General features: G+C 35.6%; 3 protein-coding genes across 4 annotated transcripts; 2 read left to right on the top strand and 1 right to left on the bottom strand.

Moving 5' to 3' along the window:
• The first annotated feature begins 561 nt into the window (after window positions 1-561).
• LOC111779053 (putative invertase inhibitor) lies at window positions 562-1,457 on the top strand. Its single transcript, XM_023659105.2, has one exon. The coding sequence runs from the start codon at window positions 670-672 to the stop codon at window positions 1,219-1,221; it is 552 nt and encodes a 183-aa protein (XP_023514873.2). The 5' UTR covers window positions 562-669; the 3' UTR covers window positions 1,222-1,457.
• A 1,142-nt stretch (window positions 1,458-2,599) lies between these two features.
• LOC111779145 (putative purine permease 11) lies at window positions 2,600-6,012 on the top strand. Of its 2 annotated transcripts, XM_023659220.2 has the most exons (3): window positions 2,600-2,695; window positions 4,249-4,287; window positions 4,355-6,012. In XM_023659220.2, the coding sequence occupies exons 1-3, from the start codon at window positions 2,689-2,691 to the stop codon at window positions 5,449-5,451; spliced, it is 1,143 nt and encodes a 380-aa protein (XP_023514988.1). In that variant the 5' UTR covers window positions 2,600-2,688; the 3' UTR covers window positions 5,452-6,012. The 2 variants fall into 2 exon arrangements, with proteins under 2 accessions (XP_023514988.1, XP_023514989.1); XM_023659221.2 differs by lacking the exon at window positions 4,249-4,287 and having other exon boundaries at window positions 2,615-2,695.
• A 4,625-nt stretch (window positions 6,013-10,637) lies between these two features.
• LOC111778728 (uncharacterized) lies at window positions 10,638-12,264 on the bottom strand. Its single transcript, XM_023658704.2, has one exon. It carries the CDS (start codon window positions 12,001-12,003, stop codon window positions 10,993-10,995), a length of 1,011 nt encoding a protein of 336 aa, XP_023514472.2. The 5' UTR covers window positions 12,004-12,264; the 3' UTR covers window positions 10,638-10,992.
• Between the last annotated feature and the right edge of the window lie 1,390 nt (window positions 12,265-13,654).

Below are 13,654 nucleotides of genomic sequence, written 5' to 3'. Positions count from 1 at the left end.
CCTCCCGCATACGTGTGAGACACATGCGGGTGGGTATTTTCACCGGTAGTTCAAATAATACTTGTAGAGATCATTAAGACATACATGTTACTTTTTTTAAGAGGTCACCTCGACCAATCCAAAATAGGGTTACAAATCGTAACATGTACAGTGAATAAGTCGTATTTCGTAACATGTACAGTGAATAAGTCGTATTTTTTAAACCCTGACAAACTAACTTAACCCAACTAAAAAAATAAAGGGTCGAGTAGTAAACTTTATTCAGATTGCTCGGGTCACTAATCCAACCAATCTAAAATTTCAGACTGTCTCCAAATTTTTGAATGCTATATGGTATTAATGGTTCTGTCCATGTACTAACACAGAGTATTTTTTAACTCAAGCTCACTGTTTTTAAAATGCGTCTGCTAAGACATGTTTCGTTCTTCTCTCCAACCGATGTAGAATGTCACATAACTTGATAACCTAACATAGCTGATAAACATCGAAATCGTTATCAAATTGAGAAGATTTCACTTTACCCTTAATCAAAGTAGATTGAAGTTGTTTGAAGAAAAAGCATTGCAACAAATTCTTCCACCCACCAAAACCATATAGTTTTCAATTCAAAACATTATAAATCAATCCCAAAGTGATCAAAACAAATCAATCATCATAATCATTATAATCATGAACCCCAAATCCTCATCATTTCCATTCATGATCATCATCTCCATGATCATCTTCAACATCTCTACCACCATTGTTGTTGCCAATTTCGTCGAAAAAACTTGCAAGAAATGCGAAAAGAACAACCCAAATGTCGACTATGAATTCTGCGTTTCATCCTTCCGTTCCCACCCAGGTAGCGACTCGGCCGATCTTCGTAAACTCGGAGCCATCTCGTTACATTTGATTGGAAACAACGTGAGCAACTCGGCCGAGTACGTGGAAGGTCTATTGCATAAAAAGGAAGTAGATCCATACAAAAGGGCTAGGTTAAATGATTGCTTGGAGGTGTATTGTGAGGCAGTTGTTAGTGTAGAAGAAGGGAAGAAGGCATACAAGGAAGGGCGGTATGATGATGTTAATATCAAAGTGAGCTCAGTGATGGATGCTGGTAGGGTTTGTGAAGATGGGTTTAGGGAAAAAGAAGGCCTCTCATCGCCATTGACGAGGTGGAATAATGATACCTTTAAGTTGTCTGCCATAGCTCTTTCAATTATCAATATGCTTTCTTAACATTTATACTAAAATATACGTTTAAATTTAGTTCGTCAACTTTTAAGTTTGTGTTTATTTGATTCTACGACTTTAAAAAATGTTTAATAGCTCTATGAACTTTTGTTCTTCTAGTTCGGTTAGAAAAGGGAACGAAACATTTCTTATAAGAGTGTGGAAACATTTTTCTAATAAGCATGTTTTAAAATTGTGAAGCTGATGATGATATGTAATGGGACAAAAGAGACTATTTGTTAGCTGTGGACTTGACTGTTACAAATGGTATGAGAGTCAGGGTGGTGTGCCAGCGAGGGCGCTGGGCCCCAAGAGGGGTGGAATGTGAAATCTAATTTCGATTGGAGAGGGGAATGAAGGGTAGTGTGTTGACGAGGACATTAGGCCCCAAGAGGGATGAGTTGTGAGATCTAACATCGATTGGAGATAGGAACGAAACATTTCTTATAAGGGTGTGGAAACCTCTCCCTGACTGACTTATTTTAAAACTATGAGGGTGACGGCCATACTCCTGTTAGAAAAAATTTCTAATAGATCTCTAAACTTTCAATTTTGTGATTACTAATTTGTTCGAAAACTTAAAAAACGGTGATTTATTAGGTTTGATATTGAATTTTATGCTTAAAGAGGCTCTAAGAATCTATCTTGTATTTTAGTTTAATAATCTTTATAAAAAAAAAAAAAAAAAATCTAAAAAAGAATCCTAATAAATCATATATTTCATAAGCATATTTTTAACAATTAAAATATTATAATTAGATTCTTAAAATTAATTAATTTAATTTTTTTAATCTAGCCAAAAAATTATTATATATATTTATATGTGTTGAAAATATATTTATATTAAGCGGGGTGTTAGGCAGTGACGAGAATATAAACCCGTCTCCGACCCTTGATGACCTCGACATTCTCTTGGGCATGGTCACGTTATCTACTTCTCGCTTCTAAGAGTGAAGACTATCTATACAGATCAACACAAGTTTTTCCGACATGTTTTATTCTCACTCACATGCATCATAGGAAAATTCATACTCTAAGTAGCACGTTTAACCATGAAATTCCTATGATCAAATCATCGGAAAAAAAAAGTACATCTTATTGGTACGTATAATAATTTTCATTTTCATAGTCATCGTATTCTCAAAATTGCTCTCAATTAAATATGGTCTGGATTTAGTCAGTTAATTATTTGAAGTTGGTCTATTTAGTCCTAATGTTTTCATAAAATTCTAATAGGTTCTTTGGAAATTTATAATCCGACTATTTAGGAATCAATGTTGTAGCTGCTGATGTCCACGTGGCGCCTTTTAAGAGCTCCAAGTCAGCATAATTAATTAATTAACGATTAAATCCAAAATTTAAACTCTGTTTTGGAATTTAAGCAAAAAAAAAAAAAAAAAAAAAAAAACCGAAAGCCCTTTTTCCAATCTGCTTCTCTGTTTCCGAGGCAGAGCTTCTTCCCGTTTCAACAGCATGACAGGTTTTTCTCTCTTTCAATTTTCCTTCTCAAGTAGTTGAATCAATGGTTGTTTAGATATGGTTTAAATTCATAATGCACTCAGAAATTTGATTTCATTGATGCTTAGAATCATGGAGAAAGAGAGACGTTAATGGAATTCTCAAGCTTAGATTTCTGTTTTTGCGTTTTTGTGTATTATTCTGAGGCTCGGTTGAGTTGAGATTTTCCTTGTTTTCTATTTAGGTCTTTTCGTTGAGTTCTTGACGTTCATGGCCTACTGTTTTATTAGGGATTGTGGGTTTGAGTTGTTTGGAATGATAGTGAAATCGTGTTTGATTCTTTTTGTTTTGTGTGTTCATTTAATGCTCTATTGTTAATCCATGATGAATTGATTTGAATCGTTTGATCGAAGTAGCTCTGTTAGCAATATGTTAATTCCTACCTGAAGAATGGTTTCTGACGGGATTTTTTATTTTTATTTTTATTTTTATTTTTATATACTGTTCTTTTGTGATGTTTGGATGGGTAATTCAAGTGGCCTCCTTAATGCTGTACATTTATCTTTTGATGTACTGGTCCGATTATACACATTCTTCTGACAATCTCTCTTTGCTTTTGAAAAGAGGGAGATTGAAGATTCTTGAGAGTTTTTTTTTTTTAAGAAAATCTCTCTTGTCTTTAAATATGTTCACTTCGTGGACACTGGCTTCTTCCATTGAGTCTATGAAGTACTGAAACTTCTGGTTCTTTATTTTCTATACGCACTTTATGTCGCAGTCATGCTTGTCTATGGCCGTATGTCGGATTTCTCGGTCATGCTTGTCCAAGACGTGTTGTCTATGGTCGCATGTCCATTCCAAACCCCTTTTACATGCTTTCATCTTAGATAAACTTTTACTATTTCATGTTGTATCAATACAGCGGTGTATGATCCTTCACCAAAATCATGTCTACGATTGCCAAGGCTAAAATATCCCAAAATGTACTATAGGGGATATGACTAGTCATCACTTCTTCTGACCTGGGTTATATGCTAGCAAAACCGTTATTGTTGACTAATCGCTTTTAGCTTATAATATTGTTTTCAATGTATTTCCTCGATCACGTTTTCCAAAACATTTCTCTCAAACGTGACTTGAGGCTTGAGCAAGCATAAGCCGACGTTATCTGCGAAGTCCAAATTTCTCACGGCTGACTTGTTCGTTGGGTTAGAATAGGTGCTGCATCAATTACTGTCTCACTGCCGTAAGAATGCGCTTATGACACTTGTCCTTGTTGCCCCTGTATCTTAGTATTCTTTTAAAAAATAACGTGTCAGCCTGTTTGTGTTGAACCGTGTGTATATCTTGTGTTTGTGTTCGTGCTTCTTTTCCATGACTTTTATGTCTTAGCTTAGCTTTTGTTCCTCAATGACTATCCTTTTTCTACCCCCAAAATACTTGTTTGCACTGTCAGTTCAATTATCCCCACGATCTGATTTCAAAAACCTATCCAGTTTCTTATTTGCTAATTCCATTTCCTTTCTACTTGTACCTAACTATTTTCATTTCTACTTTTTTCCATATCAAATACAGATAACCAACAATCAATAGTAGAAGAAGAGGGAACTTCTGGTAATGAACTTCCTTTAGCTAATCTAAAACTCTTTTTGTTTTTATTTTTTTCTCATATCAAATACAGATAACCAACAATCAATACTGGATGAAGAAGAAACTTCTGGTAATGAACTTCCTTTAGCTAATCTAAAACGCTGGGAATGGTGGCTCTTTGTGTCACTCAACATATTTTTCCTCATTGTGGGTCAAGCTGCTGCTGTTTTGCTAGGGAGATTTTACTATGATCAGGGTGGGAGTAGTAAATGGATGGCAACTATTGTTCAAACTGCTGCCTTCCCAATTCTTTTTATCCCCTTCTTCCTTATCCGTTCCCCCATGGATACTTCTTCTTCCGCTAACCCACCATCCGTGCTAATTCTTTTGTTAATCTATTTTTCGCTTGGTTCCCTTATGGCTCTTGATAACTGGTTGTATTCAGCTGGGCTGGTGTACCTTTCTGCCTCCACTTACTCACTTGTTTGTGCTAGCCAATTAGCTTTCAATGCAGTTTTCTCCTACTTCATCAACTCCCAAAAGTTCACAATTTTGATTTTAAACTCTGTGATTATCCTTTCCTCGTCTTCTGCACTTTTAGCTGTCAACGATGATCCAGAACGTCCTGTTGGAGTCTCTAAGCCGAAATATTTCATTGGATTCATTTGTTCCCTTGCAGCTTCAGCTTTATATGCTTTAATCCTTTCTCTTATGGAGCTTTCCTTTCAGAAGGTTATGAAGAGGGAGACCTTTTCTGTGGTGTTGGAAATGCAAATCTATACATCTTTGGTTGCCACAATTGTCTCTGTTTTAGCTCTTTTCGCTAGTGCTGAATGGAAGAGTTTGCCTAATGAAATGGCAAGCTTTGGCAAGGGAACAGTTTCTTATGTGTTGACTTTGGTCGGGACAGCTGTGGCTTGGCAGACATGTTCGGTCGGCATCGTTACCTTGATTTTCGTCGTGTCGTCCCTCTTCTCCAATGCTATCAGTACTGTGTCCTTAGCCATTACGCCCCTTGCAGCTCTTATAGTTTTCCATGACAAGATGAATGGTGTGAAGATCATTGCTTTGTTTCTCGCCATATGGGGTTTTTTTACTTATTTATATCAAAGCTATATTGATGAATCCAAGGTACAAAGAAGGCTAAACAAAACTAATGAACCCCGTGATGAGAGGTTCCTTTGTTGATATTCACATCTTATGCAACCTGCGGACAAAGTCTTCTCGGTTCACAGGTATGTTACACTGTATTTTGTTCTAAGTTTATTAGATAAGACCATTCATTTGGTATAAAAATCTTGGAAGTAAACAGGTTAGTCTTGAATTATTACTCTTCTGTGGCACTCATGATGTCCCATAATTTACTTAGTTTCATGGCAGTATGAAAAGTTAAGAATTTGTGGCTTTTTAAGTTTGCAACAGCCCACACGAGGTCGACGAGTTGGTAGAGATGACGAAATAACTTGTGTATTTGTAGCCTTTTATGTACTTAGAATGCTGTTGACTGCTGCTGAAGTTTACTTTCTTGCTCAAAGCGACATGAAACGATAGGAAGAACAGATTTTTTTTTTTCTTTTTTTTTTTTTTTTGTCGACATAAATTTTCCACTCAACTTGAGTAATAGATTATTGTGATCTTAACAGAGTAAGCTCTCTTTGTGCTTTGTTGTTTCATATAGGTTAGAGAACCTTTTTGACCATTTGAACATTTTCTTGTTTCTATGAATATCAGATATTCTTATTCAGGTCATTGTTGTTTGCTTCTATATTTCAATGTTTTGAGACATTTTTTTTATCGGACAATGTTTGAGGTTGTTGTTTATGGTATTTGGAACTATCATGGATCCGTCTTGTGGAAAGAAACGGTTGTGTAAATAATGAAAAGCTTGAAAAAAATTTGATTCAAGTTATGATGGTCATCTACCTAAGATCTACCTAAGATCTAATTTCCGACCAGCTAAATGTTGGGTATGTGATCACATGACTTGAACACATTCCTCTCTAAACTCTCTTTTCATTAGTTGGCCTGTGGGCCAGTTATGATACCAAATGATAAGGAATCAATCCAAGGGAAAAGTTTTGATACCAAATGGTAAGGAATTAGATTCAGATTACATTGTTGATCGAATATCTCAAGACAAGAACACTTTTTTGAGATTCGAATCACTCCACAAGTAAGATTGATATGTCAAGCTTGAATGATTCTAATCATGCAATCTAAACTTTATAAACTTGTAAAAAGCTTAGTCATTGGCTAAAAGAAAGCACAAGTGCTTCTTTTACTACCTTTCTCAATTCTATTTTACAAAAATAGCATACATGGCTTTGTATAACATCAAAATGAAAATCCTTAACCTTCCGAGTTGTAACTTTCCTATTTTATGACCATAATTAAGTTAGGTTAGGAATAAAGATATTTGTGTATTTTAGAAATACATATTTAGAAATTTTAAGAATAAATTTTGTATACTAGGTCTGTCCTCTCCTATAAATACCCGAGTTATTCATTCCTAAGCAATTTGGGCAAAATATTTTGTAATATCTTCTTGATTGGTTTTAATAAAAATAAAAGCAAAATTTTGGATAAACAATAAGAACTAACTCAATCGAAAAAATTTTATGATTGGGTTGGATTGTTATCATTATTTAAGATGAATCGTTTGAGTTGAAAAAATGTTTAATGTAAACAATTAAATTCGGTCTAAACAATATCTCAACTCGACCCAACCCAAAGTAAGAACGCTCGTGATTGAATCTTTTAAATGGAGAATGACATCATGATGAAGCACATGATTTTGTTAGTCATTAAGTGGATTAATTTAGGTAACATAGACATAGCATCAAATGGCAATAAATACAAATACGACCTAAGTCCAATGGTTCCCCACCAAAATTGAATCCTACTCAACATTATTTTAAACTCATCTTTGTAACCGTCCTGTTGGATGATGGAAGTCCCACATCGACTAATTTAGGGAATGATCATGGGTTTATAAGTGAGGAATACTAACTCCATTGGTATGAGGCATTTTGGGGAAGTCCAAAGCAAAGCCATGAGAGCTTATGTGGACAATATCATACCATTGTGGAGAGTCGTGTTCGTCTAACACGTCCCAAATATTGTCCATTTTGACAGTTATGTATTGCCGGACAATATCATACCATTGTGGAGAGTCGTGTTCGTCTAACACGTCCAAGCCCACCGCTAGCAAATATTGTCCATTTTGACAGTTATGTATTGCCGCAGTCTCATGGTTTTAAATCGCGTCTATTGGGAAGAGGTTTCCACACTCTTATAAGGAATGTTTCGTTCCTCTGATGTGAGATCTCACAACTAATTGATCGGACCAAGTTGTCTGACCCTATTACATTTGATTGTTAAGATCACCAAACGACGACATTAAATTTTAAGTGGGTGACCATCATAACTTAAACTCATTTAATTGACCACTGGTCAACACGGGACGATTTTTCATCTCTCCGTATAAGTCATCGCTAGTTAACAAAAGATCCGTGCTGGTCAGCAGGTACGACTTTCCAATTACGCAAGGACGATTTTGAATAAAAAATTGTTGGTGTAAGGAACATTGAAGAAAAGAAAAAGAGGAATTGAATGCAATGGTTGAAAAAAGAGAGATGGGTGGAGAAGAAGAATAGGTTAGCCATATATATTAGTGTGTTGTATTGTTTCTATTAAATGTGGTAGAAATATGTTCATTTCATTCTTATTCAATTCTTCACATGCATTTGTGTTGAATCTTCGTAGTTGATAAATAGATAATATGGACGTGTAAATGAAAATGTTTGCTGAAACCACAACGTCTAAGTGATGGTGAAAGTTCTCTATTTATAATCATTTACCGAATAGAGAAATATGGTAAATTACCAATAATATGGAAACAATAATAAATGAATCCAATATAGTTGCCTTTAATAAAGAGGCAAATATCTTATAATAAACGGTCAACTATCCTTAATACCTATGCAAGCTGAGCGTCGGATTTGAACGAACGTGAAACTTGGTTCTAAAAAATTCGAAGAGAGGTCGAGAAATACTTTTTGTGAAGATGTCAGTAACTTAGAGATGGAAAGGTACATATTGTGTGTGAAGTTTGCCAGCAATAACAAGTTCTCGAATAAAATGATAATCTAGTTCAACATGTTTGACCGAGGAACGGGATTAGAGCAAAAAAAAAAAAAAAAAAATAGCACTTTTGTTGTCACATAAGAGTAAGGGCGGTTGTGAAATAGGGATCTTGAGGTCATGCAAAAGATGCGTAACCCAAAGAAGTTCAACTGCAGTCATGGCAAGAGCAAGTAGATTATTTTTGACACTCCAAGAAACGAGATTGTTACCAAGATAAATATAACAGCCGGATGTAGAACGACGAGTATCGGGACAACCAGCCCAGTCACCATCCGAATAAGCATGTTTTCGTCGGTCAACTATCCCTAACAGTAAACATGTTTTCCGTTGTATATATTTTTCAAATTAGCTTGAGCATAACTCGAAAGGTCAAGAGATATGTTCTAAGAGTGTTTGTGGATTGAGTTAGGTTAAATTGAGCGGTTACATATCTAATTTCACGAAAATCCATAAATTAACTCAATACATAAAATAAATTCATAATCCAACTCAAACGGCACGAGTTGGGTTGGGTTAATTGAATTTTTCAGATCGTCGAATTCAACTATTCAATCGATTCCTGACTTTGAATCGTTATCGACCATAGTTTCTTTAATAAACAAAATGGATTATAAAATCATCACAACTACAACGTCTAATTTTTTTAAAAAAAATCCAAAGAACATCTTTTTTGAGAGTGACTTTAAGTTAAACAACAAACCGCTCAAAAGGGTAAAAAATAATGTTTTTTTTTTTTTTTTTTTTTTTTTTTTGAAATTCAAACAAAAGATAAATAATTTGTTTCCGTTAAAGCTGAAAAAAAGTAATTTTAAATTTTTGAACCATTAGAAATATTTGAATTGAAAACAACAAAAGTACTTTTATTTTTAATAATATTCAAATACATGAAAAGAAAAATCTAACCATTAGATAATAATGGGTTTCGAAACTTTGGATCGAACAATTATAATAATAGTAAAATCTCTCTCCGACGCATAGCAATAGTATAGTTTTCAACTCCTTATTAAGAACACATATATAGCAATTACGAGAAGTCATTCGAAATGTAATAGCTACTTCTAATCATTTTCAAACTTTCATTGATCGATCATATCGGGTAAAAAGTTTCTTATATATATATATCCGTTTTTTTAAAAAAGAATCCTAAACAGCATTGAATCTTTTGCTAAAATCCAAGGCAAAATCAGACATGGAATAGAAGAAAAAAAGAAGTGAAATGAGATTGGGAGATTCGTCTTGACCCCACCGCCAATCTTCCCCTTTTTGAACTAACCTATGCGGTGGTTGCTCCACCAACCACCCTACTCCGCCGCTGCCGCCACCGTATCCGATTCACGTTGACTTTTTGCGTAAGATGTTACTATTCCAGCAAGAGAATACGATGTATTAGAGATTATAAGGGAAAGTTATTAATGTCTTAATCATTTGAACAGACAATTTTTAACTCTTTATTACATATAAGTTGGCCAAGAAAGACGTGTAATTGAACAAAAAATTGAGAATTATAAAAAATTTCCGCTCTTGTTGATCTTACTGGTTTGTGTATACACGGAAATAATGAGAAAACGTTAAATTCAGCTAAATTCAAGGATAAACTTGTTTTAGATTGAAATATAATGTCCGTTGAATTATGTTTATTAATGATACTAATAAATAACTTCAAAATTGGTTGGATTTTTTAAAACCAAAACTATATTGATTTTATATGAAATCTCATGTGGGTTGGAGAGTGAAACCAAACATTTCTTATAAGGGTGTGGAAACCTCTCTCTAGTAGACGGTTTTAGAATCGTGAGGCTGACGGCGATACATAACGAGCTAAAGCGGACAATATTTGCTAGCGGTGAGTTTGGACTGTTACAAATGATATCAAAGCTAAACACCGGACGATGTGTCAGCGAGGACACTGAACCCCCAAGGAGGTAGATTGTGAGATCCTATATTGATTGGAAAGAATCTTTTCGCAGTAAACGTGTTTTAAAACCGGAAACAACTACAAGCGGTGGGGCCACAAATAAATTTAACCTCATTTAAACGAATATATTTCTCTACAAAACTTTGTAATCGTATACGTGGCGCCGCCACATCAACTCGTCAAATCTTCAACCACCGTATCCAACCACGAGCCAATCGACGACAAGCATTTAATTTTGTTATTTAATATTGAAAATATTCGAATCAATAAATAAATTTAAAAAGATTAGAAAGGAAAAAAAACAGATTCTATATTTAAATCCGAATATTAACCGATAAATCATTTTCATTTCTGTGTAAATAACATTAATTAATTAATATACAGAAATAACAACAAATTTAATTTTTTTTTTTTTGTCTTTCTATCTTACATTCTTTTTTTTCTTTTTTACTATTTTGATCCTTCGATTTTTTTTTTCTTTTTCTTTCAGCTTTTACGCTGAGGAATGAGCTGAAGATAGATAAACAATTGGTGTAGAGAGGGAGGGCAAAACCGTAATTGTAGGTTTTTTTTTCTCTTTTGTGTGTGTGAGAAGGGGGGGGGGGGGGGGGGGAGAGAGAGAGATCAAATCAGCACCGTCTATTTTGATATGTCAACGGTCTTAGAAATCAACGGTTGGTATTGACTCTTCCGAAATCCGCAAGTTTTCGAGACCGGTTCGCGCTAAACGACGCCGCTTCGGAGAGATGAGGCTTCGCCTGAACCCTAACTTCGCCGGAGTACGCCAATTCTGGCGGCAGTCCTTTCTGGTTCCAGTGGAGGTGGTTAGGGCTAGCTCTCACCAGTGGACTCAAGCAAAACGCGAGACTCGAAACGTTCCGACTCAATCCTTGTCTCCCTCGTCTCGCCGTTGATCCGTGAGACGCAATTGGAGACGGTTTCCATTTCGAGGACTCAGAGGAGTAACCACTCGCCAACTGTGATCCGTCGCGGCGATCGTCATAATCTCCGTCCGCCTCGCTCGCTCCTGCGGCCGGCGACATTCCTCGAGAGAAGAATCGCGACTGTGGAGGCTTCTTCCTCTGATCAATTGCTTCTTCAATCGTGCAAAACTTCGATTGTTTCTTCCTTTTCCTTCCGGAGAAAATCGACGAAATCCAAGACGAAGACGAAGAGGAAGCAGGTTCACAAGAAGAATCACGAGGAACCGTATCCAATTTCTCGGATCTGGACCTGAAAAGACTAGACCAAAACGAAAATCTACTCCTCTGTTTTCTACTAACAGAGCCGGTAGTAACAAAAGCAGAAGTAGAAATACCGCCGCCGTAGTAAGTAGGTCCAACCTGCGGAGTACTATAGAAGCGGTGATGAAATCGACGATGTCGATCATCCAACGGACTCGCAAAGCTCCACGAAGAGTCCTCAACCTTCCGCCGCGAGACATACGGAGAAACAGACCGCGGAAACACCAACGGCGGCGGAAGCGGCGGCGGCAGAAGAGTATCAGACTTCCTCGGAACATCCTCCGCCAACGAGAAGGCACGAAGACGAGATAACTGCCGTTGGTGTGCATCCGCCCTCGCCTGAGCCGCCATGAGAGAAAGTAACCGCTCACGGAGACACGTGCTGCAGACTCCAACGGCGCTCGTGGCGTCGGAGAGATGCTTCTTGCACCTCATTCCGCGACAGAGGAGGAGAAGATCAGAACAATAACAGAATCGAATCAAAATCAAACCAAAACAACAGCAACTCCAAACAAACTGAAAATGGAATTGAAATCAAATTAGGAGAAGAGATGAAGAAGGCTGATGAAGGTTTTGGATATGGAGAGGCATTTTAAGAACAGAGAAGAGATCTGAAGAAGAAGAAGAAAGAAAAGAAGGTTTGCCTTCTATGGCGTCGGAGTGGAATAAAAAAGGTAATATCACTCATATCATACGTTTCTCGGACACACATTACTCCATTAATATATATACATACAACCAAATTAAATTACAAATTTCTCTTCCCATTTTTTTTAAATATTAAAATTAATTCTTATAGCTTAATCCAATCATAAAATACAAATAATTTATGATAACTTTATCCCACCATCAAATATTATTTATAAGTTTTATAAAATTATTAAAAAAAATCAAAATTTTAACTAGGACTAATTATATTTTTTTTTTAATTTAACCTTAATTATATTTATAATTTTTTTGGTACCTAAAATTTATCTTTTTCCCTTTTGTTTTGAAAAAATAAAGTTGGTCCACAATTAACCACGTTTCACTTCCTTATTTTTTTATTTATTCATAATTATATATATATTTTAAAAATATTCCTTTTAGAATAAATTAATGAAGTCGTCGACCGTACCCCGACTTTCATCGAATCGAAAACTGGATCAGAGCAAAACCATTTTTGGGTGTTGGTTGTAGATTATACGTTCAAGATTATCAAATTTGAGCGTTCCTCACAATATTGACAAAGAAATATCGTCCGTAACTCAGTTTTTTCACTACGTGCTTCAAATGACACAATAATGGTTTACAAATTAGGGTTTTCAGAACTGCCTCTAAACACAGACAAAAAAGTCGCCAATGGTACCCTAACTTTCGTTCAACCGAAAACTAGACGAGCAAAATCATTCATTAATATATATATATATTCATATTTAATTCAAATCATCTAGCACTTCTAAACATCTCCGATCTTTTAGGTTAGTAATACTTACGAGCCCTTCTTATCATTAAGTTAGCTCGAGTTTGGACAATTTAGCTACATTCTTTACAGTGCACTAGAATCATTTAAAATTATATATATATAGACCTTAAGATATAATGATATGGCATATTGAAATCTATTAGTGGTGCATCTAACACTAATAGACCCCAGTCGTTAATACATATCTATCACTGATAGACTTGAACATTTTTACTTTTCGCACGTTTTAATCTCACAGGGTTTAAGACTTGGAACGTGTCATTTTATTAATAATATTTTGAATAAATCAACCACATATAAAAAAATTAATATGTATCCTTTTATTAATATCTTGAATATATTAGTAGTGTATCAAATAACGATCCACCTTCATTTATGTTTAAATATAAGCCTATCATTTGACTAATATTTTTATTAGACATCAAGAACTTTTAAGCTAATTGTGTAAGTGGAGCGGGTGCTAGGTGGGTGTCCAAATATTTCGAGATATTGGTAGTAGACGGGCCTAAAGGCAAGAGCATGGTCTGCACCCTGCTTCCACGATCAAAATGGATTCTGCGTTCACGCGAAAAGACCAACAACATGCAGCTCCATCATCCACATCTCATATGTCATAAGCGG

This window comes from Cucurbita pepo, chromosome 17, assembly GCF_057944985.1.
Source record: "Cucurbita pepo subsp. pepo isolate OVF chromosome 17, ASM5794498v1, whole genome shotgun sequence".
Classification (NCBI taxonomy): Eukaryota; Viridiplantae; Streptophyta; class Magnoliopsida; order Cucurbitales; family Cucurbitaceae; genus Cucurbita; species Cucurbita pepo.
The sequence above is the reverse complement of the archived record's forward strand: the minus strand, read 5'-3'. Positions and strand labels throughout refer to the sequence as shown.